General features: G+C 31.3%; 1 protein-coding gene across 4 annotated transcripts in view; it reads right to left on the bottom strand.

Moving 5' to 3' along the window:
* Positions 1–26,518, bottom strand: part of LOC134695827 (THO complex subunit 2-like) — a 60,954-nt gene extending 34,436 nt beyond the window's left edge. For all 4 annotated transcript variants that reach the window (XM_063557255.1, XM_063557257.1, XM_063557256.1 and 1 more), the window contains exons 1-24: positions 26,440–26,518; positions 22,863–23,013; positions 22,481–22,532; positions 22,080–22,150; positions 21,568–21,689; positions 20,890–21,023; positions 19,521–19,681; positions 19,141–19,227; positions 18,791–18,934; positions 17,799–17,971; positions 17,208–17,397; positions 16,659–16,819; positions 16,106–16,207; positions 15,568–15,652; positions 14,131–14,224; positions 13,222–13,302; positions 11,726–11,822; positions 11,021–11,138; positions 10,165–10,344; positions 7,784–7,948; positions 5,687–5,749; positions 4,800–4,894; positions 2,008–2,134; positions 879–1,020 (exon numbers count right to left, since the gene is read on the bottom strand). In XM_063557255.1, the coding sequence (XP_063413325.1) occupies positions 879–1,020; positions 2,008–2,134; positions 4,800–4,894; positions 5,687–5,749; positions 7,784–7,948; positions 10,165–10,344; positions 11,021–11,138; positions 11,726–11,822; positions 13,222–13,302; positions 14,131–14,224; positions 15,568–15,652; positions 16,106–16,207; positions 16,659–16,819; positions 17,208–17,397; positions 17,799–17,971; positions 18,791–18,934; positions 19,141–19,227; positions 19,521–19,681; positions 20,890–21,023; positions 21,568–21,689; positions 22,080–22,150; positions 22,481–22,532; positions 22,863–23,013; positions 26,440–26,504 (2,860 nt within the window). In that variant the 5' untranslated portion in view covers positions 26,505–26,518. The remainder of the gene's footprint in view (positions 1–878; positions 1,021–2,007; positions 2,135–4,799; positions 4,895–5,686; positions 5,750–7,783; positions 7,949–10,164; positions 10,345–11,020; positions 11,139–11,725; positions 11,823–13,221; positions 13,303–14,130; positions 14,225–15,567; positions 15,653–16,105; positions 16,208–16,658; positions 16,820–17,207; positions 17,398–17,798; positions 17,972–18,790; positions 18,935–19,140; positions 19,228–19,520; positions 19,682–20,889; positions 21,024–21,567; positions 21,690–22,079; positions 22,151–22,480; positions 22,533–22,862; positions 23,014–26,439) is intronic.
* Positions 26,519–26,529: the final 11 nt, after the last annotated feature.

Here is a 26,529-nt window from a genome sequence, read left to right as displayed (position 1 = left end):
TCATAGTTTTCAAACTATTCCTTATCTTAAATATAGCTGTAAAATAGGAATTCAAAGTTTCTATAAACACTACTATGAATAAATCTTGTATTGTATCAAAATGATTAATTAGATACATATTGTCATAGTAAAATGATGATTCTCTGAGAAACATTTCTCTTGGATTACAAAAACAAAGGTATACAATAGAATTTGTTCACAACAGGCTGTGAACTGTTAAATTTGTTTGTTGTCTGCTCAACGTCAATCAGCAAATATTTCATGTATAATTTATAATTGAGGGTCCTTGTAGGTAGCTCTTTAACAAATAGAATTTCCCTTCCTTTAAAACATTTTTTTAACATTAATCGTACATATTTTGCATAAAAAGATTATAATGTTGTGCCCTTCCAAACCATTATAACAAAACAATGCTATATTTATAAGGCACTGCAAACTTTTCCCAGAATACTCCATAATGAAATCTTATTACTACTTACCAAATGCTAGATCAATTTGAACAATATGTTTTTTAAAAATATTTCTTTTATTAAATTTTTCTAATTGAAACTTCACACATTTGAATTTCTATTTTTACTATGACTTTCATTTGCGACTTCTATTCAGGATTATTGAAAACTTCAAATAAATATGCTATTCTAAATCTCTTTAAAAGTTGTCATTACAAAAAATCCCTTATTTTATCCAACAATAAGTTATTTCAGACCATAAGTACTAAATGCAGAAATTGGCTTCATGTACAAAATAAGTTGTTTGACATTTTAGATATGCCTCACATATAGAGATTTTATATATTACAAGGCATCTATAGATCAATGTTTTTTTTGAGCTTTCAAAATATAAAGAAATAAATTGTAACCTGATCTTTTAATACATACGTGATATAAACCATTGTTCTTTCTGAGCCTTTAATCTGGAATGAACTCTTGAGACATGCTCGGACTGTTTCTTTTCTTCATCTTTTAATTTCTCTAATAATGTTGTACACCTTTCCTTTTCTTTTTTCTTTTTGCTTTGTGGCTGAAAATTTTATATATTTAAAAGGTAATTATAACTGTTTAGATTTTGAAAGTAAGGCCATGTAGTTTACAAATGTTCCTTCTATTTCTACACATTGTTATCTTAAGAAGAAGTGAAAGTCAATTAATGAGGTAAAGGCAAGAGGTTTAAATTTGTCCAATAGGACACATTGGAGAACTTGCATCTAATCACTTCTTAATGCTGTGAAGACTCAATGGTGGCCTTAGGGCTATTTTTAGCTCTTTCATCAGTTTGTTGTCTCGTTGACACATCCCCTGCTTTCATTCCATATTCAATTACTTATACAATTGTTCTTTGAGAATTTTGCATCAGTCATGAATACATAAAACTTCCTTATATACACAGATGAAATCAAAATCAGATCAAATCATCATTTAAGATTTTTAACTATTGTTTAATTTATCCAATTTATTAAAAAACAAGAATGTGTCCAAAGTACACGGATGCCCCACTCGCACTATCCTTTTGCATGTTCCATGGACCGTGAAATTGGGTAATAATCTAATTTGGCATTAAAATTAGAAAGATTATACTATAGGGAACCTATGTACTAAGTTTCAAGTTGATTGGACTTCAATTTCATCAAAAACTACCTTGACCAAAAACTTTAACCTGAAACTTCCACTTTCATTTTCTATGTTCAGTGGATCGTGAAATTGAAGTCAAAATTCTAATTTGGCTTTAAAATTAGAAAGATCATATCATAAGCAACAAGTGTACGAAGTTTCAAGTTGATTGGACTTCAGCTTCATCAAAAACTACCTTGACTAAAAACTTTAACCTGAACGAACGGACGCACAGACGAACGAACGGAAGCACAGACGAACGAACGGAGCCACAGACCAGAAAACATAATGCCCCTCTACTATCGTAGGTGGGGCATAAAAAAACATGCAAGGATAGACCATAGCATCTCACCCCTTCTATTTTTAAGTCTTTGATACAATGTGTTATAAAATGACTAACCAGATCTTTGTTGTCTTCAATTGTGTTAATTTGTGAGTCAAGGCTGTTCTTCTGTTTCTCATACACACTGGTAGGTACAGCCAAGTCATAAACTGATAATGACCAGAATGTCACGAAGAAATAAGGGCTGTGGAAAAAAGATAGAAACAATGTTTATCAATTTTGTTATTGATCAACTGCTGTACAGTGAGTGAATGACAATCAAATATAGTCATCAACAAATATCAAACATAGAAGAAAGCAAAATGAAAAGTATGTCCTATGAAAGAACAAGTCCATAAAATCTGATTCTCATAAAATTGTTGATGGACTTCTGTTATCCTATACACAATGATACAATTTCACTGATCGCTGTGTCCTGCCTGTGATTGCTTCTTTCAGTATATCAGTGTAAGGCAGCTGTTAAAAAGTGAGTCTATTTTTTGTTTAAATATTAATTTTAAACATATTTATTTTAAAACATGCATTTTAACAATAAATAGACTCACTTTTTAACGGCCGCCTTACAAAATATTAATGAAAAAGATAGAACCTTCTCCTACAGATGCTAGTTCTTGAATTTGAAGATTAGCTATTGTACAAGTTTACAACTATCCTAAAAATAATTGATGTCTTAAAATTCCTTAACCACATACTAAACTTAAATCATGTAAATGTTGATGTGCCCAATGCTGAATCTAAGATCTCTTAGTATCTCATCTGTGACTTGAATAAGTAATGCTTAGTAATAAGTGTTTAAAACTGGTTTTGTGGCTCATTGACACATACCCCAGGAATCTTTTACTGATGTATATATATAATCCTACAACATAAGCATGCGACAACCAGATGCTCCGCAGGGCGTAGCTTTATACGACCGCAGAGGTTGAACCCTGAACGGTTGGGGCAAGTATGGACACAACATTCAAGCTGGATTCAGCTCTAAATTTGGATTGTGATTAAATAGTTGACACAGCATAGGTTTCTGACACAGAATGAATGTGTTCTTATGAACTTAAAATTTTTGTTTTCTCTTAGAGCAATTCACTATGCTGTTGAATATTAATCCTCTCAAAAAAATGTTTGAAGAAATTTTCTTTTAATTTATGAAATTTCAAATGAGAAAAATTAAACCCAATTTTTTAATCACATCCCCCTTTCCCTTATTCCAAAACTAATCTCAATTAAAATATATTTAATGGAGTTTGCAACAATAACTACTCATTTAAATACATCATAAAATATTAAGGTGTAAAAAAACTGCTTGTTATCACTGAATGGTAAAGATTATTTAAATTTATCAGTTGGTAGTAAAAAGTGAATATACATTGTATATTGTATATAACAAAGATTTAAGTTGATTATGGACAAAGAAAGATAACTCCAATTAAAAAAAAATCTTGCAATAAGATATTTCTTGCTTACTATTCTGGACAAAGAAAGATAACTCTAATTAAAAAAAAATTGCTATTTCACAATATTGTGAAATTAGATATTTCTTGCCATTGCACAATACTGTGCAATTGAAAAGACTTGCTATTGCACAATACTTATATAATAATTTTAGATCCTGATTTGGACCAACTTGAAAACTGGGCCCATAATCAAAAATCTAAGTACATGTTTAGATTCAGCATATCAAAGAGGCCCAAGAATTTAATTTTTGTTAAAATCAAAATTATTTTCAATTTGGACCCTTTGGACCTTAATGTAGGCCAATTTGAAAAGGGGACCAAAAATGAAGAATCTACATACACAGTTAGAATTGGCATATCAAAGAACCCCATTTATTCAATTTTTGATGAAATCAAATAAAGTTTAATTTTTGACCCAGATTTGGACCAACTTGAAAACTGGGCCAATAATCAAGAATCTAAGTACATTTTTAGATTCAACATATCAAAGAACCCAACCGATTCATTTTTTGTCAAAATCAAACTAAGTTTAATTTTGGACCTTTGGACCTTAATGTAGACCAATTTGAAAACGGGACCAAAAGTTAAGAATCTACATACACAGTTAGATTCGGCATATCAAAGAACCCCAATTATTCAATTTTGATAAAATCAAACAAAGTTTAATTTTTGGACCCTTTGGGCCCCTTTTTCCTAAACTGTTGGGACCAAAACTCCCAAAATCAATACCAACCTTCCTTTTATGGTCATAAACCTTGTGTTTAAATTTCATTGATTTCTATTTACTTATACTAACGTTATGGTGCGAAAACTAAGAAAAATGCTTATTTGGGTCCCTTTTTGGCCCCTTATTCCTAAACTGTTGGGACCTAAACTCCCAAAATCAATACCAATCTTCCTTTTGTGGTCATAAACATTGTGTTTAAATTTCATTGATTTCTATTTACTTAAACTAAAGTTATTGTGCAAAAACCAAGAATAATGCTTATTTGGGCCCTTTTTTGGCCCCTAATTCCTAAACTGTTGAAACCAAAACTCCCAAAATCAATCCCAACCTTTCTTTTGTGGTCATAAACCTTGTGTCAAAATTTCATAGATTTCTATTTACTTAAACTAAAGTTATTGTACGAAAACCAAGAAAATGCTTATTTGGGCCCTTTTTGGCCCCTAATTCCTAAAATGTTGGGACCAAAACTCCCAAAATCAATAGCAACCTTCCTTTTATGGTCATAAACCTTGTGTTAAAATTTCATAGATTTCTATTCACTTTTACTAAAGTTAGAGTGCGAAAACTAAAAGTATTCGGACGAAGACGACGACGACGCAGACGACGACGCCAACGTGATAGCAATATACGACAATTTTTTTTTCAAAATTTGCGGTCGTATAAAAACTAACCTGAGATCTTCCCAAACTTTAGCATTATATACAGGACGTATTGAGTTTATCACAGGTTCCATAACACCTTCTGATGCTTCTATATACCTCTGTGTCTGTAATCAACAATTAAGTCTGTATAAACATGTTTTAACAACAAATAAGATTATGTCCATAGGCTACAATGTCATGGTTAACTACCTTAAACGAATACTTGTAAATTGATAAGGAACAAACAAGACAAAAAACATACTACCACATACTTTCATATGTGTGGATTAAAAATCTGTATTAGATGAAGAGCAGAAATACTTTAAGACACCTATCAAATCATAAAGGGTATACACCTTATCCATATTTTTTTCATTCTGGAGTAGCTTTGAGTTTACACAACTCTTTCAAACCAGTTGAAGCTATCAATAAATGTTCAAACAAATAACAAAATTTGTAAAGGCTTGTTGTTATAAGCAGACTTCGGTAAAATTGTGAAATAATATATTCACAAATGTGTACGTTTTCCTCAATCCAGGAAAATTGGTATGCACGAAAAATAAATGAATCCACAGTACACCTTATCGCTATTTATTCAATTACAGAGTAGTTTTGGAATTAAACATCACTTTCAAACCAGTTGAAGCTATCTAGGGTCCTGTTTAAACAACATACTGTGCATAAAAAAATGGTTCATAAACTAGACAAGTTTCAAAATGCTCACTTCTTCCACATTTTCTAAAGTTGTCTAAATGAGTGGTTTTTCATAAGACTTGTATTTAAAGTTTCCAATTCAAAACACAAAAGTCAGAACTGCAAAATTTTACAAAATGTCTGTTAATTAAGTAAAAGGCATAATCAACTTAAAACATCACCACTGCTCAAAGCATATATATCTATAATACCATATATAATACCTTTTGTTGACTGGAGGTCTGCTTGTTAGCTTTGTCAATCTTCCTCAATTCATCATACTTCAACTGAAAACATAAATATAAATTCTTTACAAAAAGTTAATGTAATTACTTTGATTTATTTGTTTAAAATTTTCTTACTTTATGTGATATTCATTTTTAAATATATCTGCCATATAAGAATAAAAGCAAAGAACAATTGTTTTAGAATTAAAAAAAAACAAAGAATGTGTCCAAAGTACACGGATACCCCACTGGCACTATCATTTTCCATGTTCTATGGACGGTGAAATTGGGGTCAAATGTCTAATTTGGCTTTAAAATTAGAAATATCATATCATAAGAATCAAGTGTACTAAGTTTCAAGTTGATTGGACTTCAGCTTCATCAAAAAACTACCTTGACCAAAAACTTTAACCTGAAAATCCCACTTTCATTTTATATGTTCAGTGGACCGTGAAATTGGGGTCAAAAGTCTAATTTGGCTTTAAAATTAGAAAGATCATATCATAAGCAACAAGTTTACTAAGTTTCAAATTGATTGGATTTCAGCTTCATCAAAAACTACCTTGACAAAAAACTATAACCTGCGGACGAACGAACGAACGGACGAACGAACAGATCCACAGACCAGAAAATATAATGCCCCTCTACTATCGTAGGTGGGGCATAAAAAAGACAACAGTAATAATGAAGTTTTGTTTCTCATTACTTTTTAGATGACTGTAGAAACACATTTAAGTTTGACAGAATTATTATTAAAGTAATTATCTTGCTTCAAAGTTAAGAAGTTTCTTTTTGAAAACAGAAACATTGACATCTATATTTAGCACAAGAATGTGTCCACAGTACACGGATGCCCCAATCGCACATTCATTTAACATGTTCAGTGGACCGTGGAATTGGGGTTATACTTTAATATCATAGGGAACTGCTAGTACTCTCAAATCGTATTTTCTTGTTAATTCGACCTGTTGATACTGTTTATAATGCTTTTTTGTTATTTTTTATTTATATGGATCTTGTCTGTACATCAGCTTTGATTATTTGTAATATCTTCAATTTTTCACATATTCTTACTCCATTTGTATAAACTTCAAGATTATAATTATTTTTTTAAAACCGTTTTTTTTCTAAAGTGAATTTTGATTGGTTAAATATTTCTCAGTGATGTCCTGCCATGGCTTTGTTTGAATTTGTTTGTTAGCTTGTTGGTCATGAATGTTTGTCTCTTATATTTTATTAACTGTGCATTTGTATTCAGATATCGCAGATCAAATTTATTCGTTCATTGTGTAATCATACGTTTTTTGATTGAGTTAAGTCTGCCAATAGATATTTTATCGTGTGTTTTTCTATGTTGTGATGTTATGCTATTGTTTCAGAAAAAGGGAGAAGGTTTGGATCCATTAAAACGTTTAATCCCGCTGCTAATGTTTGCACCTGTCCTAAGTCAGGAATCTGATGTACAGTAGTTGTCATTTGTTTATGTAATATATACGTGTTTCTCGTTTCTCGTTTTTATATAGATCAGACCGTTGGTTTTCCCGTTTGAATGGTTTTACACTAGTAATTTTGGGGCCCTTTATAGCTTGTTGTTGGGTGTGAGCCAAGGCTCTGTGTTGAAGGCCGTACTTTAACCTTTAATGGTTTACTTTTTAAATTGTTACTTGGATGGAGAGTTGTCTTATTGGCACTCACACCACATCTTCCTATATCTATGCATACTAAGTTTCAAGTTGATTGGACTTCATCTTCATCAAAAACCTACCATGACCAAAAACTTTAACCTGAGCCTCACACTATCTTTTTCTTTGTTCAGTGGACCATGAAATTGGGGTCAATTCTTTTATTTGGCATTAAAATTAGAAAGATCATATCATGGGGATCATGTGTACTAAGTTTCAAGTTGATTCGACTTCAAGTTCATTAAAAACTACCTTGACCAAAAACTTTAACCTGAAGCTGGACGAACGAACAGACAAACTTATGGACGCACAGACCAGAAAACATAATGCCCCTCTACTATCGTAGGTGGGACATAAAAACATTTGTTTTATAAGTGCTCAAAATTGCATACAGATTTGTATGCATTCTTACATTTATTGCATAAGCATACTGAGTTCTACAGAGAAAGAATGCCGCATCAGCTGGCACATTGTAACTCATTATCAGAGTATCTACACTGGGAAGGCGTTTAACAAACTCTTCTGTACTCAGCTGCATGGACAGGAAGCTACCAAACTGTACCAATGTGTCCTGACACTGCAAAAAACAAATAGTTTTTAACTTTTAAATAGTGTTGTTTCTATCAATGAAACAGCATCAAATCATTACTTCAATGGTAATAGCGGTTGATGTATAAAAGAAATCTAAGGAAACTCAAATAAGTTTCAAATTAGTACAAAATATTACATTTCGTAACTCAAGAATTTTATTAAATTGGTAACAAACTTCTTGTATGTGCTAGTCCCAAAGTCAGAAGGGTTCTGTAATTCAGTAGTTGTTGTTAGTTGCTGTATATTCTATTTGTTTTTTGTTCATTATTTTCATAAACCAAGCTGTTAGTTTTTTTATTGTTTTACATTTGTCATTTCAGGGCCTTTAATAGCCAACTCTGAGGTATGCGATCTACTCATTGCAGAAGGCTGTAAGGTGACCTATAAATGTTAATTTCGGTGTAATTTTATTGGAGAGTTGTCTCACTGGAAAACATACCACATCTTCTGATTTTTATATCTAATACTTATTCATGTATGCATGTCAACTTGACCAAATAACAGTCACTGTGTTAAAACAGTAGGGGAGAGAAACAGTACTTCGGTACTGGCATGAAAATACAGATTTTTTGTGTTATTAAAATTTGCTGTTACAAAATATCAGAAATTATTATAAAGTAAGGAAAGAATCTCCCTTATACAAAGCTCTGATTCCTTTCACTGATTTGGCTATACTTTTTGGACCATTTGGATTATAGCTCTTCATCTTTTATATAAGATTTGGATTTCAAATATTTTGGCCACGAGCATCACTGAAGAGACATGTATTGTCGAAATGCGCATCTAGTGCAAGAAAATTGGTACTGTTAATTTGATTAAGCGCTCACGAACATATTTAATCCTGCAAGATTCTACATGTGTCTGTCCAAAGTCAGGAGTCTCGAGTTGGTTCATGTCTGTCATAAGTGTTCCTGTCAATTGTTTTGAAAACAAGAGGCTCTCAAGAGCCTGATTCGCTCACCTGAAATGTTTTGCTAAAACCTTTCACAATTATCATTTTTGCTTTAAAATGCCATTTAAATGTTGATAATATTGATTATTTGTAGATCTAACTTTGCCAAACATTTCTGCTGTTTACAGTTTTTCTTTTTATTCAATAATATTCAAGATAATAACCAAAAACTGCAAAATTTCCTTAAAATTACCAATTTAGTGGCAGCAACCCAACAATGGATTGTTAGATTTGTCTAAAAATTTCAGGGTTGATAGATCATGACCTATTGAACATTTTTACCCCTTAACAAATTTGCTCTTAATGCTTTAGTTTTTGAGATATAAGCCAAAAACTGCATTTGACCCCTATGTTCTATTTTTAGCCACAGCTGCAATGTTTGTTGATGGATCAGAACTTCGGATACACTTTAGAAAGCAGATACCCCAACGAACATTTATTTAATGTTTGAGAGTATTTGGCCCAGTTGTTTCAGAGGAGAAGATTTTTTAATTTAAGCAAGTTTGATGAACAAATAGAGCAAATTTGTCTTTAAAGGGCAATAACTCCTTAAGGGGTCAATTGACAATATTGGTCATATTAACTTTTTTGTAGATCTTACTTTGCTGATCATTTTTTGCTGTTTACAGTTTATCTTTAACTATAATAATATTTAAGATAATGACCAAAAACTGCAAAATTTCCTTAAAATTACCAATTAAGTGGCAGCAACCCAACAATGGGTTGTTTGATTCATCTGAAAATTTTAGGGCTAATAGATCTTGACCTAATAAACATTTTTACCCCATGTCAGATTTGCTCTAAATGCTTTCGTTTTTGAGATATTAGCCAAAAACTGCATTTGACCCCTATGTTCTATTTTTAGCAATGGCGGCCATGTTTGTTGATAGATCAAAACTTCGGATACTATTTATAAACTAGATACCCTAAGGAACATTCAGTAAAAGTTTGGAAGTATTTGGCCCAGTAGTTTCAGAGGAGAAGATTCTTGAAATAGTTTACGACGACAGACGACGACGACAGACGACGGACGCCAAGTGATGGCATAAGCTCAGTGAGCTAAAAATGAATTGAATCGTTCTATATTTTTCATGTAGTGGACTTTTAAAGCCTTGCGTTTTAAATATTAAAATTTTAAAACTGTCTTGAGTGGAGAAATATCGTAATACACTTGTTGCAGTTGTGGAATCTATATGTATATTACATGAAATATCAAGCTGAGTCAGTTACAAAATGTTGTAAATACTGACCTGATCATAGAGTTTTCCCACTAGTTTGAGATGACCAGCAGCACTCTCGTGGAATATAACTCCATCACGTTGTTGTGCCATCAACAGACACAGTGACAAGGCCAGATCATGCTCCAGTAAAGTATCCTTCAACCGAGTCGAAGATTTCTTTGTATTTCTTACTTGAGTAAAGTAACCTCCCTGGAAAATATAATAAAATACAAATAAATGTTGAGTTTTCATTCCTTTAAAATTCTCTGCTAATGAGCTAAATAGCAGCCCCTCAGATGTGGTTTAGACTTGTGCTAAAAAATGACAATAACACGTCAGTACTTCAGGGTGTCCAAAACACATCTCAAAAATAATTTTCCTCCCACAAAAGTTACATCTCTGACCACTGTACAAGAACAAAATCATTCAGAAACTCAAAAGGCAGAGTTGCACAGAATATTTTTTACATAGTAGAGAAAGGGTCTATAATGCACATGTACGTCTTCTATGCAGTTTCAAGGATCTGGGTTAAATAAACAAAATTGTTGATAAAAGACTAGGTTCCCAAGTGAATACTATTTGCTAAATGTATGGAATGTTATTTGCTTCAACTTAAACACAATATTCAGATTTTCCCTTTGGTATTGATTCTAAATAAATTGTGACAGAATATTTTTTTCTTAATTTTGCCCTTGCAAATCAGTTTTAACATTCCATTTTCAGATTTTTGAAATTGAACAAGAACATTTTATATGATCTGGATTCAAAAGGGGATGCGAATTATAGACAAAATTTAATGTGGATTATAAAGTTTGCTTTTGTTATATACACACTATTTCAGCTTTTCTGTACATGACTGCTTATAAAATCAATTTTTCGTACACACCTCTTGTCTTAATAATTCTCCACCTGACATAGCCTCTAGTTGATCATTAGTTATTTCCTCTGACATCTCAACTCCTGCCATCTTCTGTACAATTTCCCTCAAAATCAGTAGGTCAAAACTAGATAAATATATCAAACGTTAAGATAAAACCAAGAATTGGAAAAATACATCAAAACTATTTAATATATGATTAGGCAGCACTGTTTAAAAATAATCTTTCTATGCGACATCATATATCAAATGTGTCTTGCAAGTCCATTTTTTATATATGATATTGATACTTTAGCTTTATGCATGATTTTTTTTCATTAGTTGAAACAGGCTTTGAACTATCTGTCAGTAACTGTGAGTACTCTGAAATTGTGTCTTTTTGTTGTGGGGATGAATATTAAAGTACCCAGCCAAGTTCACTCTGTGTCTGTGCTTGATGCATTTCTATTTGTATCAATCTGATGAGTTAAGTCTTTTCAACACATTAACATTTTCATAACATTTATGGACCTAGGGAAGGCACTTCAAAATCTTTTCTAGGAGTGGGAGTCAAACACTTTCTTGTAAAGTAAAGTGCTAATTTCATAAATTGCCTAGCTATAAAGGGGGTTATCTCCTAATCATTTTGCCTTATCTCTAAATCATTTTCCACTGATTGAATTGTTGTCACATGTACCACATCCCTTCCTTTTCATATGTAACCTTTGAACTTACCTTTTACCAGCTTTTAGCTGATTTGCTACATACTGCATGAGTCCAGCTAATTCTACTGTATACTTCCTACATATAGAACCAGCAAAGTTGGCAAGACCTGTGCAGATAAAATACAAATTAATTCGATAAAAATTGAAACTAAGTGGGCAAATTTCTTTTACCACAATTTCACATCAATGTCATGAAATATGTTGTCTTAAAAAAAAACAGCTTACAATAACAGAAATATTTGAACATTCATATAATCTATAGCAATTTGTGGATCAATGAAAATTACTTTGTAACAAAATTGGTATGTTTGTCTCCTATGCACCTCTTTCTATTCAACTGGATTATTAAGTCACTTACTTTGTAACCATAGAGATACTTTTGTAAACATTATTGAACGTAACCTATTTTGTAACCATAGAGATACATTTGTAAAGTTTATAGAACGTAAATTACCTAGTAACCATAGTGATACATTTGTAAACATTATTGAACATTACTTACTTTGTAACCATAGTGATATGTTTGTAAAGTATTGAATGTAACTTACTTTGTAACCATAGTGATACATTTGTAAAGTTTATTGTATGTAACTTACTTTGTAACCATAGTGATATGTTTGTAAAGTATTGAATGTAGCTTACTTTGTAACCATAGTGATACATTTGTAAACATTATTGAATGTAACTTACTTTGTGACCATAGTGATATGTTTGTAAAGTTTATAGAATGTAACTTACTTTGTAACCATAGTGATATGTTTGTAAAGTTTATAGAATGTAACTTACTTTGTAACCATAGTGATATGTTTGTAAAGTTTATAGAATGTAACTTACTTTGTAACCATAGTGATATGTGTGTAAAGTTTATAGAATGTAACTTACTTTGTAACCATAGTGATACATTTGTAAACATTATTGAATGTAACTTACTTTGTAACCATAGTGATATGTTTGTAAAGTTTATAGAATGTAACTTACTTTGTAACCATAGTGATATGTTTGTAAAGTTTATAGAATGTAACTTACTTTGTAACCATAGTGATATGTTTGTAAAGTTTATAGAATGTAACTTACTTTGTAACCATAGTGATATGTGTGTAAAGTTTATAGAATGTAACTTACTTTGTAACCATAGTGATACATTTGTAAACATTATTGAATGTAACTTACTTTGTAACCATAGTGATATGTTTGTAAAGTTTATAGAATGTAACTTACTTTGTAACCATAGTGATATGTTTGTAAAGTTTATAGAATGTAACTTACTTTGTAACCATAGTGATATATTTGTAAAGTTTATAGAATGTAACTTACTTTGTAACCATAGTGATATGTTTGTAAAGTTTATAGAATGTAACTTTCTTTGTAACCATAGTGATACGTTTGTAAAGTTTATAGAATGTAACTTACTTTGTAACCATAGTAATATGTTTGTTAAGTTTATAGAATGTAACTTACTTTGTAACCATAGTGATACATTTGTAAAGTTTATAGAATGTAACTTACTTTGTAACCATAGTGATATGTTTGTGTCATCGTGCTTCATTCTGTCCCTGTCTGGGTTTGCTACAGCTTCAATTATACAGTCTGGTTATAATTAAGGAAGAACAAGAGAAACTCACTGATAATACCCTCTCCCAAAGTGGATAATTTTAAGTGTAAAAATATGCAAGTGTTCGGTAAACAGGAAGTTGTAGAGTGATGAATCTGAAAACGCATCACACAGTATAGCTGACTTATATAAACCCTGAAACCAAATTTCAGAAATCCTTGTTTTGTAGTTCCTGAGAAAAATAGGACGAAAATTATCAACTTGGCTATCAGGTGTAAAATCATACAAGTATTTGTTAAACAGGAAGTTGTCGAGTGTTGAATCTGAAAATGCATCACACAATATAGCAGACTTATATAAACCCTGAAACAAAATTTCAGGACTCCTTGTATTGTAGTTTCCGAGAAAAATATTCATTAGACGGACGGACTGGGTATAATAATTACCTTCAATATATAAATCGGTGATATAAGAACCCACTAATGTCCAAACTTGAGTATGATCTCCATTTTGCCATTTATGATAATTTTGCAAACTTATTATCTGGACGCTAAACATGTACATTTGTGTCATACAGAAATCTATTATTCTTGATCATTTTGAAATTACTGCTTCAGAAGCAGATCTTTATGTCAAGCAATTATTGTAAATTGAATTAACTTGTGAGTTCTTCTTGAAACAGGTAAAGTAACAATTAAATGAAGGCATTTCAGTTTTAAAGGATTTCCAATGATGTTAAAATATAAAGGTGAGAATAAGCTATACTGCCATTAAGAAATTATTAAAAATGTGCTCCTTAATGTAGTAACAGAAATGGTAATGGTAATAACCATTTAACCAACAAGTTGTGTTTATTAAGATACAAGCTAAGACATCATATGATAGTGATGTCAGGTACTTCAGTGAATCAACAACAGGGCCAATAAAGTTGTCATATCTCTGGATCTGTGATAATACCTGTAAAAACATATCAAAATTTATTATTTATGTTTCGATTGCATTTCAGTTTTTGCTTGTACACTTGAGAATGTTCTCTCCTCTTCAGTTTTGATTTTTGCCAAATATTAGGAATCCTCTGGATTTATGTCATTTATTGTGATGTTTTTATTATTGCGAAAAATGTGACAGGGATATTATCGCAATAATCTAAACTTACATTTTGAATTTTTTTATATGAATTAAACAGAATATTTGTCAATATCGCAATAATTAAAACCGCATTTTAGTCTAAAATGACAAAATCGTAATAATAAATTTCATGCATTAATTTCTGAATTTACAATAAATTCATATTCAAAATTAAGTGGCTCAAACAAATATAACATATATAAAAATTTGTAAGGGTTCCGCAGAACCCAGTGTCTTGCCTACTTTTGCTGTAAATCACAGGCTCAACAAAAATGAGGATAAAAATCAATAAAAATATTCCTCTTGATACTATCTTTTGATTGTAAGAAGCTTCTGTCCAAGTTTGGTAAAAATCTAGGATAGTTAATGAATCCAATAAATGATTTGAAAACTTTAACTGCAGACTGTATGTTATGTTAACTGGAAGAAAATCTAAGTCCATTTAAAAGTAAAATACAGAAAAAAAGGATTTTTTTTTTTTAAATTTACTTCTGGATACTATCTTATGATTATAAACAAGCTTCTGTCCAAGTTTAGTACTAACCCAGGATAGTTTAAGAAAGTTATTAAAAATTTAAAAACTTTAACCACAGAGTGAATGAAATGTTTCCCCGCAGAAAAACTAAGTCCATTTTAAAGTAAAATACAGAAAAATAGATTTATTTTTTTACAAAATTTACTTCTGGATACTATTTTATGATCATAAACAAGCTTCTGTCCAAGTTTAGTACAAACCCAGGATAGTTTAAGAAAGTTATTAAAATTCTAAAAACTTTAACCACAGAGTGAATGTAAAGTTTCCCCGCATAAAAAAAACTAAGTCCATTTATAAGTAAAATACGGAAAAATGGAATTTTATTTTTACAAAATATACTTCTGGATACTATCTTATGATCATAAACAAGCTTCTGTCCAAGTTTGGTAGAAATCCAGTACAGTTTAAGAAAGTTATTAAAATTTCAAAAACTTTAACCACAGAGTGAATATTTGTTGACGCCGCCGAGGACACCGACGACAACGGAATGTAGGATCGCTTAGTCTCGCTTTTTCGACTAAGTCGAAGGCTCAACAAAAATGTGTCAATGCATTTTCAAGTATTTTAGATGTTACTCTAGTCAGTGTATACAATTACTATATTTTAGCCAAATTAAATCCCTGATCTATTTACTTACATATTCAAACAATACCCCAGGATTACTGTGGCTCAGTTTCCCAAGCTGTCTTCCTGATGGCTTCACATTCTCCTTTGACAAACGTCTACAAGAGTATGCATTCAATTAGGTGCATGCCTGGTAATTATTCAGTTCAAAGTACTCAGAAGTTTTTTGTCAATATTCATGTGTAAATAATTTCCCAGAAAAATTAACCACTATTCAAATATCTTTCCGTGATATGAATAAATTAAAATAACTAGATTCAACAGAGGCTTCACTAGAGAATACATAATGCAGTCCTAGGTCCTACTCCTTTATACTGAATGTTTCGCAGAGAAGCAGCAAATATCAATTTAAAAGTCCACACAGATGCAATCAGCTGACAAGAAAATCACATATATATATTTATAAAATATTGGTAAGTTTTTAATTCATTTGATCTATTAATCAAACAATTAAATTTTAATATTTTCTTTGATTTGTATATGTTTTAGGTCTAATATCAATTTTGAAGAAAAGTAAGTATGTGACCTTTTAATATGTTTTAAGAACTTACTTCATGATGTATTTAGCTTTCTCCAAACAGTCAGCTCGGATGCAGATCAACTTAGAATGCTGACTGTATGTATCATTCTTCCAGTTTCCATACAATCTATACCTGTAGAAAAAGTAAAATCATGTATATGATTAATATAGTCACAATATTCCATCAATATTATCAATTATCGCTTTTTTGTGCATTTTTCCTTTGATATTTTTTGTGATACTTTTTCATATCATGCTACTCGCTTGAGATGGTAAATTATCGCTAGAAACTAATAGACTGTAAGGAGATATGTGGCGTTGTTAATGAAATTGACAAAGTTGTCATAGGTAAAATAGCGATTAATAGATTATCATTGATCATCTAAAATACTACTCGATAACAGGCTGCCCTTCAACAAGTTTTTACTATTCTTTTAATGGCCATTTAGATAAGTTGTTCTGTATTTTTTCAAAAATGATTCTTGAAGAGTTTCTGATTGAGATTAGAACAGAAAAGCTCTCGTTTTAGAAAATTGAACTTCAAATAAAAACATTTCCAGGTATAAACAGTATAAATAATTTACCTGAGTTCATAGGGATATAATTTGAGAAATGACCATAACTCCTCGGACAAACAACAATTATTGGCCAGCACAGACATACTAGGTAGGAGTACTTCATCCAACATGTTGAGGAAGCCATAGTAAGCTATATCATCCTCTGGTGTAATGCCTCCATCCTGTCTCTGTAACAAAATGATATAATAATTAGTAAGCCAACACCTTCTTGTGTTATGCCGCCATCCTGTCTATGAAACAATATAACAAAGTAATTATAAATCTAAAAGAATTTCTTCTTTTAATATGCAGATTTTTTTTCATCTCCACAAAAAGGAATTTCTTACTATCATGCTGAACTTTTTTTTTGCTGTATTGAAGACCCATTGGTGGCCTTCAGCAGTTAACTGCTCTTTGATTGGGTGTTTGTCTCTTTGAACCATTCCCATTTCCATTCTCAACTTTATTGGTGATTTTTAGTTTTTCATCTTAAATTGATTTTAAATGACTATTTTTCAATATGTGTTAATTATTTGTTGCTTAACGTCCAGTGATGTTCAATACATAACATCTTACCTTAGACATAAATGTTTTTCCAAGTCTAATTATCTTGGAAATAAGAACTGGATCATATGCTGTGTATGGGCCAAGATAACGTAAAATAGAAAACACTTGTAAGTGCAACTCTCTGTAAGAAGTCACTTGTGGAACCTTCTTGTCTTGTTTAATTTTTCCTTTCAATATCTTCTTAGGAATACCACAATTTCTGAAAAGAAAACAAAAAAATAGCTTCCTATGCTTTTTCCTTCAATATATCATAACTTTATGATTGAGCAGCGTTAAAATTGCACCCATTACTCATTTATAAGAATATGCTTATCATACACATACTTGAATTGGTTCTTTTATACTGCTCCTCTTGGTCTAATCAGTAAATCTTTCATAAATTTTAACAAGTAGTAAATTGTGATTTAATTTTCGTAACTAGATCATTATTCAAACTGGATTGACCACTTAACCTCTAGTTGCTTTAAACGGAATAGACCCATGGCCTCTAACTTTAACATAAGCACCCTACCTATCTTTAAACATCAAATGCAGTTAAATATAAATATAGAAGGAGCAAAGTAAATGTAATACTGATGATGAGATAACATGGTAACATACTCCCTATAAAATGATTCCATCATCTTGTGGACAGTTTCACAAAGCTTCATTGTAACAGGTCTATATGATGTGGCAAAGAACTCTGGTAATCTATCTAGAATCTGCTTCACACTACTCCAACATCCAAACTGTAGTAACTCTCCACATAATCCTAACTTCTGATTGGTCTGATGCTAAAAAAACATCAAATAGAATGAAGTCAACACATGTTCTTTTCTGAAGACTTATAAATAGCAAGGTTTATTTTCTCTTTGTAATTTTTTTTAATTTCTACTTCAAACTTCAAATATTAGTTAAAAGAATTCAAACAGCAGATTTGTCTTTCTGTACTATACGCATAAATTTTGGGGAATTCTGTAAAATGTTTTGTAATTAATTTTTCTCATTTATATGTATAGAAGTGAGATTTACATATTGACAATTTGACAGTGTTTTTAATATTTAAATTAAGGGTTAATTTTGTTACTCTCGTGACATTTCATATTCAATCTAGCATAGCAACTGGTTTTTATAAGCATCTTTTTAATATTCAAACTTATGCAATTGTCATCATTTTACCTTTGATTCTTTCACTTAATTTTCATCAATCCATTGTTATCTAAATTGTAAACCTGATGCTCATATTAACAAATAAAATTTGAGTTAGAACATACAAGAATTTGGTAAACAGAAAGTTGAAGAGCACCATATGCGAGTGAATATGTGTCAGACAGTATAGAATGCTTACATGGAAATAATAACAATTTCCAAAAAACTCTGAAATTGTATTTCATGAGAAAATTTTCCACATAGCCAGTATTCAATAAAATAACTGAAAATTGATAAAACACACATCACACTGTATATCATGCTCACAAGAATTGTGTTACCAAATTTCCAGAAGCTCTGGTTTATACTTTTAGAAAAATATGTGATAAATCCAAGTGACAGATAGAAGTAAAGAACTACTAAATACTTCTTTCACAGCGGGTACAATGATAATTCAACCTTACCACATCTATCATAGCCTCTTCATCTGTCTTTTTATCCTCAGCTTTATCAGCTAATGATACAATGTTAAGCTTTCTGGCATGAGCCTTGGCATTGTTCACATCTTTCTCATGATATTCCCAAATCTTACTGTCCGCTGGGGAAAGCTTTAAAAAACATCAAAATGATTATAATCATAACTATTTTTACTGGTTATAATGTATGGTGTGATAAGTTAACTAAAAATAAGATCATCTTAGAAACCAAAAGATACAATAAGCATGATAAGTCTTTGAATGGTGTTTTTACTCAAATCTGATAGTCAAAGATTCTACCTCAAGGTAAATGTTGGATGAATAGAATGTATACTTACATGTGGATAAAGTAAGTCTAAATCAACCAATCCATTTTCCAGTAAAACAGCTGCCATTTTATACAAAGACTGTGGAGTTTCTTCTGACTATAAAATAAAATAAACTAACGACTACACAAAATGTAAATTAAATAATATCAACTTCCCTGCTTTCCCTTGTATTTTTTTTATACTAAAATTTAGACAGATCTTGATAAAATTAAAATATGATTGAACACTTAAAAGTAATCAAATGATTTATCATTCAAATAATGTATTAAAGGTATATTTTAGATTTTCAGTATTAGTTAACTTGATTGTATAAAATTGTTCCACAACAAAATGATTCAGTCCTCTTGACATCATTTAATCTCTGTAAAATATTTATAAAATTTACTTACAGCATAAAATTTAAACTTAAATCCCATGATGTTACAAAGTGTCTTCGGCTCACTGACATACTCTCTAAACATCGGGATGTAAAACTGATCATGTTCTGGTCGATTCTCAAACGTTTCCAACAATATATCCAACACACGATTTGGGTCAAGGTCGAAGCATCCTAAAATAAATATGAAAACATTTAGCCATTACAATAAATATAAATTACATGTAGGTTGATGCCTTATAATTAGATGCTGATGTAAATTTTTAGTAATTATTAATTGAGGCACTATAACTAGATAAGAAACATTTTATATGGATGAGCAACACTGTTTTAAATTAATTAAAAATTATAAACAAAGCAGCTAGACTATAAAATGGAAAATATTTTACTATGGAGAAAATTGACTTTATTTGTACATTTTAGGCTGTTACTTTTCTCATTTGAATGGTTTTACATTTGTGATTTCCAGTTTTTTTTATAGCTGAATAAGCTGTATGGGCTTTGCTCATTGTTGAAGACTTAAGTGACATAAAGTTATATATTTCTGTGTCTTTAGTCTCTTGTGAAGAGTTGTCTCATTGGGAATAATACTATATCTTCTTTTATATATGGAGTAATTCTCTTGATTTTTTTATTCTTTTAACTGGAGAATATAAGTGTATTGTTATTCAAAATCTCATGGTCTTCATCATTGATTGTTCTGGTTAATTTCATTCAGAATACAATATCTGTCCATAGAGTGGGGCGCTCATATTCGCCGTGGACACAGTTTCGCCGTTTTATGATTTTGAGGTGTAATAACTTTAAAGGATGGTTGAAATGGAAGAAATATGCTGTTAAATTATATTTTTATAACAAATATGATTCTTTTTGAAAATGAGACTAAATTTTGGCACTTACGTCAAAGAACCGAAAAATGGACAACGATTTTCAGCCAATTTCCTGAATGACAAAAACGATTTCAAAGAAGCATTCCTTAGGAATTCTTCGACTGATTGCCCTAAATTTCAGTTTTTTAACACCTTTCAAATGCATGCTTTTCTTCTATAATGCAATTTATTTGATAAATATGGTTTAAAGCTGCAGTTATTTGGTTTTAAATAGGTATGTAAAAACGGCGTTTATGTGTCCACCGTTGACAAAAAATAAGGAAGTTTCAAACACCCTTTAATCCAACTTTTCAGATGATTTTACTCAAAACAAACACGTTTTTAAGCTAAGAATATTTTGCATTTCAAGTTATCTTCATATAGAAATATCAGTATACTTCAAAAACATAAAGTCCTGAAGAAAACATGGAAAGATATGCAAAAATGAGCACCCCACTCTACAAGTATTTCTCTCAAACTTCAAAATCTTGTAAAATATATTCAATAACTTACCTATCAGTGATTTCAGATTTTCTATAACTTGTAAAGGTGAGATTTTTTCTGTTATTTCCTGATTTAATTCTACTACAAGTTTGGCATATCCTTCATTTTCTTCTCGCAACAAATTAAATTTCATCTGTTTATAACTACAAATCAATACAAACTTTTATAAAATTTCAGAATTCAACAATAAAACAAAACAAATCTCTTTCAGGTATAATTGGGAATACCATAGAATCACATATTTTAAATGACTTACCTATCTTAGAAGGATTTTTTTCATATTCATTTCATTTATTAAGTTGTCACAAAATTATAAATAAAAAGCTGCACCATAAGTGCATAGTGAGTAAATTTTATTTATAGTCGGGCATGATATGTACAATTCAACAAGGTAAAACATGAGCTCTTAACCATTGTTAACGGACTGAATGATATGCCTGTCCCTTTTTAAAGAATAAGTTTAATAACTTCTCAATATTATATCCAGATTTATAACAAATTAAAGGGAGGTTATTTTAATAGATATAAACCAGTCACCAATTTGACAACTTTCTGTCTAGTCTAGTGGTTTAATATAATATAAATCATTCAAGTGCTTCATGCATAAAAGTCAAGTTCACTTGTTTAATAGATAATCCATTTTTTTTATACATTTAATTTTAATCCATATAACACTACAGTACTTACAACAATCTAGTTTTTGTTTTGACATATTTGGCTTGATATTGCTGTCTAGATGAAATCAAGCCTACATTTTCCAATGTGTCAAAATCCAGTCGTTCTTTAAACACTGTTGGTGCTATTAATCCCTGAAATAAACAAATCACATTAACATGATTAACATCCAAATACATGATTTTAAGAATACCCAATAAACAAAACAAAAAGAGGGTTTTGTTTTGGATTGCCTCATAATCAATATGCTTTATCAAAACATGTCATGCAATTCTGGTCATCAATTTAGTTACAACTTGGCTCTTTCCATGTTTTCTTGGACTTGCTTTAGAGTAATATTATCCAAGATCTTACAGTAATTTCAGATAATGAATGCTCTTTTCCATGTAATCTTTTTTTCTTTTCTTTTTTTTTTAACGTTTCCATGTATTCTCATGATAATGAGGTGGAGCATTTACAGTTAATTACTTTGTATACCTTTTGAACCAGCTCTGATCCCTTTGTAATTCATAAATAACTCTTACCTCTATAGCTGATACCAATGAGATAAATCTGTCTCTTTCTTGTTTATCCTCAGAACATGTTGTCTCTATATCTGTAAATAAAATATGTAATGTGTATTCAGTAACCTGTCCCCAAATAATTAATGAAGAGTAGCTGTCTAATTGATATATACCAAACATCTTCTATTAACTTGTTTTTAAAGAAATTGATAAAGCAAACTTTACTTGGCAGCGTAGTTAAAGCAAACATAAACTTTTACTTCAATCATAGAATCATGATATTAAGATCCTTATTTTCTTCATTCTTTTCTAACTATCCATAAGCTCTGAAAAACAACTACACATTTTATTAGTTGTTTTGTATGTGCGTCATTCATCAGGTTCATACCTGTACTTGCTTTTCTACTTTAAAAGTATCTTACCAAATATAGAAAAGACATCAACAAGTAATAACGGAACCTCCTTCTTGAAATCCTGAAATCATAAATGAAAATTATATGTGTTTTATTATAAATATCAATCCACTGTACAAATACTGATAGCTAAATCACTTCATTGGTTGAAACTATCACAAAACTTCTATTGGTTCAACCTTTGTAAAATTTTCTAATGGTTTGATTCTCCTACTATTTTTACTTGATATAAAAGGTCTTTTCTATCTGATAATGAGACATTGGATATAATTGGTCAAACCTCAGGACACTGGTTTACAGTTTGAGTCTTTAAATTTTATTTGTTTTATTATTTTCTATTTCTTATAGCCTATGTATTTTACCAAACCTAATATGAAGGTGGATTACTCACACATAGATCTGTTAATACTGATACAGCTTGTTCCTGTTTGACATGGCCTTTAGATACAACTGAACACAAGTCATAGAAAGCTTGCTTAAGTGACTTTGGTCCTGGAGTCCATAATTTGTTGTCATTTACAAATGATTTACATTGTTTCAAGCTGTAAAGAAACAGAAATAAAATTATTGCATTTCAAAATATATTAAAAGTTGGAAGCTGGAAGTTAATACATTATAGCATCATGAGATAATAAGTTTCTATGTTAAACTATTTCTGATTATTAAAAACAGTATGTCCTGTACCTTAAGTATAGATTATCAGGTTTACACATTGATATCGTAAAAATATCAGCCGTGAGACACAATGTAAACATTTTTAGCAAGTGAGCGTAGGGAACCAGCTAAAAAAGTTTCACATTGTGTCGAGCAGCTTATAATTTACGATATCTATAAGATGAAAACCTGGTTATCTGTTTATCATTCTATAATACTGGTCTTTTCCCTCTCCCCAAGACAGTTTTACACTTAAGGAAAGCAAGCTTGATTATGTCTCCTCTTACATTGTGACGTCTCTAATAACTTCTCACTTACACATTGTGACATCGCTGATAATGCCCGATCTGGTTTTGAAGCCTTGATTCAAGAATTACGGAGCGATAGAGCAGGGTGATAAAGGCGTAAGGAAGGATGATGATGACATAAATCATCTCATCTATCTTTTTTTGTTTCTTAACAAAATTCTGCATTCGGAGAAGGAATAACTGCATGAATTGCAAACAAAATTCATTTTATTTGAAAACAATAAATCACAATATGACACCCAACAAAATCTTGCGACAATGTCTATATAAAATTGAGAATTATAGAGCTGAAATTTGGGAAAAAAGATCATGTTTTGGGGATTTGGGCCACAATTCAAACTCAAAATGAGGGTAGGAAAATCCCTCTATATATGTCTCACGTCAAACAAAGGAGTAGCTTCGGTAAGGACCGATTTTGGCCTCAAATTTCAGGTTCATCTAAAGAAAGATTTTGGACTCTTTTTAAACACTTGAGTGTCTATTTCAATTGATTCAATTCGTGGATGTGAAAGACTTTGACTGGTTTAGTCATTAAAAACGCTCCGAGTCAAGCTTCTGCTGTTGTGTTTTTTTTTTGTTTTTTTTTTGTTTTTTTTTTTTTTTTTTTTTTTTTTTTTTGTTTTTTTTTTATTTTGGTCGGGTTGTTGTCTCTTTGACACATTCCCCATTTCCATTCTCAATTTTAAATATGAAAAATCTTTATTTTTCTATATTTTAACAGTTTTCAGAGACCCATCGATTTCTGCATTTTGCCTTTCATTTTCAAAGATTTCAAACAGTGCAAATGACCATAATGTAACACCTCGTTCATTAACGATGCAAGTTACATAAATGTCTGAGGTAGCAATACACAGTTAGAAGTTTAGTTTCGCATTATGGCCCCTGTGAATATTTTAAATATGAAAGTTTTTGTACAATAAAATTGATTTTTAGATAATTGAAGAATAATATAGCCTTCTTAGTGGGTTTATATGAACATTTAGATTGATTTTAACATATTTTATAGGCCATTTGTATGATTGACAGTCAGTATTTTCCTATCCGTACCGTTCATAGGTCCATAAATTATTGTAGTGTTTATCAACAAAGATTTTGTGCTCGATCTTTTCAATTCAATTTTATGGAAAAAGGAGCAGGAAAGCATATGATTTTTTTTGGACCACTTGATAGATATAAACCTATGGATTCAGGAAAGTTATCACTGTAATTCATTGAAATTTTCCTTTAGACCAAATTTTGGGGACTTTTGTGACATGTTCACCCCCCTTTTCTGCTATATTTTGTATCTAAGAAATGCAGATTGTTGCCATGGTTACACCCAAAAGGGATTATATTTCACCCTTATGACCATTAAAAATCAAATCTATGGAAGATTTTCTTTCTACAAGTATATACATGCATAACACACATATAAAGCCTTCTTTGTTAGACAGGAGGGGAAAGAGGGTGTTTAAAAATTATGAGTGTCAATTTTAAGTTTTTTTCTTAACTGTGTATTGCTACCTGAGAGCCTCTGATTGTTATCATGATCGGAACTAAATGCTTATTACCGATCTCCTGTAAAGGAGGTGAAAAAACGTGGTTGCTTCTAAATGTTAAACATCGATCTCCTATGAAGGAGGTTAACATATAAAAATATTTGCAAATTTAAGTCTCGAGACCGCGAACTCTCTCGTAACTTGACGTCAATTTGAAAGTGAAAGTCAAAATGCAGAAACCGATGGGTCTCTGTGAAAACTGTTAAAATTTAAAAAAAAAAGGTTGGCAGGTAGGTGAAACTTACATAAATGAAGAGATATATGAAAAATGAAGAGATTGATGCCCGATTTATATAATTCAAAAGCCCTCAGTTGGCTCCAGAATCGACGAAGCAGCGCATATATTTGGGTGGGCATATATCCACTTTTTGATATGGGACGAGCTCTGAATTCCCACGGCCCAAGCTTTTCTGGAAAAACAGCCATCAGACGTCAGAGTAATCTCGGACTAGTATTACAAGTGATGGGGAATGGTTTTTACACTCAATAATATCTGCGTAATTATACCAACTACATTAGGTTATCAGTCAAACACACAAGTCTTGGGGGTAGAAATGTCTGTGGCAACATAACACTGGAATACCCTCATGCCATGGTCTTTGCTGTATTGTATGTATGTATGTACTGGTAAATGCCTCCGATATCCGAAGAACCCCTCGAAAGCTGCGAGGGTACAGTGGCATCCATGTACACTCCCTAACGGGATTAATGGAGATGTGTCACTAACGTATATTTATACGACAATTATTTTTACAAGGACAATCAATCCCCACCCAATTCAACACAAAGGGAGTGCTAGGACACCGGGAAGTCTGTTATTGTGGTGGAGGAAGCCGAAGTACTCGGAGAGAACCACCGGGCCACTCGGTGGAAACAGACAAACCAGAGAGATATCAGAAGATTGATCTCCAGGTCAAAGTAGGGACACTTTGACCAACCGAGGCCCCCAACGTACCCATTCTAGTTTAAACTCCGGTCTGGGTACCAGAGATGTGTGTGAGAGGGTGAAAATTACCCTTCTAATGTACTGACATTTTTAGCACCCCGAGTGAGAATCGAACTCGGGACCTTCAGCACTGTAGCCATCGGTCTTAACCACTAGACCACGAACTCACAAAATTAATGGCTGAATTTTTTTAAAAGATTTTTGGCATGCCATTTTTTTACTTGTTTGTAGTCGTCTTTTTCTAGGCAGTGATATATATTTTAGTGCTTTTATTGTCTGACTATGAGGTATCTCGTATTTCATATACTGCTAAATTATATCAATATCATCTCTTAATCCGAATATTGGTCAGTAATGTCCAGTGTTGATTGTTTTTGGCTTTTGCACATGGACAAGATCAACTTTCGCTTTCTAAATATTATCCGCAAATATACGGAATGCCGAGCTTATTCTGAAATTTAAATGTTGTATATTTTTGTTTCTATAAGAAAGCATAGACTGTCACAAGGATTTCATTCTTACAAGTCATGTTTAACTGATTTATCCCATGATTTTGAGTTAACGTCGGCCAGCACCATCGCCGCCATCTTTCTGACGTCAAATAATTTAGTC

Source organism: Mytilus trossulus, chromosome 14 (genome assembly GCF_036588685.1).
Source record: "Mytilus trossulus isolate FHL-02 chromosome 14, PNRI_Mtr1.1.1.hap1, whole genome shotgun sequence".
NCBI classification, from domain to species: Eukaryota; Metazoa; Mollusca; class Bivalvia; order Mytilida; family Mytilidae; genus Mytilus; species Mytilus trossulus.
The sequence above is the reverse complement of the archived record's forward strand: the minus strand, read 5'-3'. Positions and strand labels throughout refer to the sequence as shown.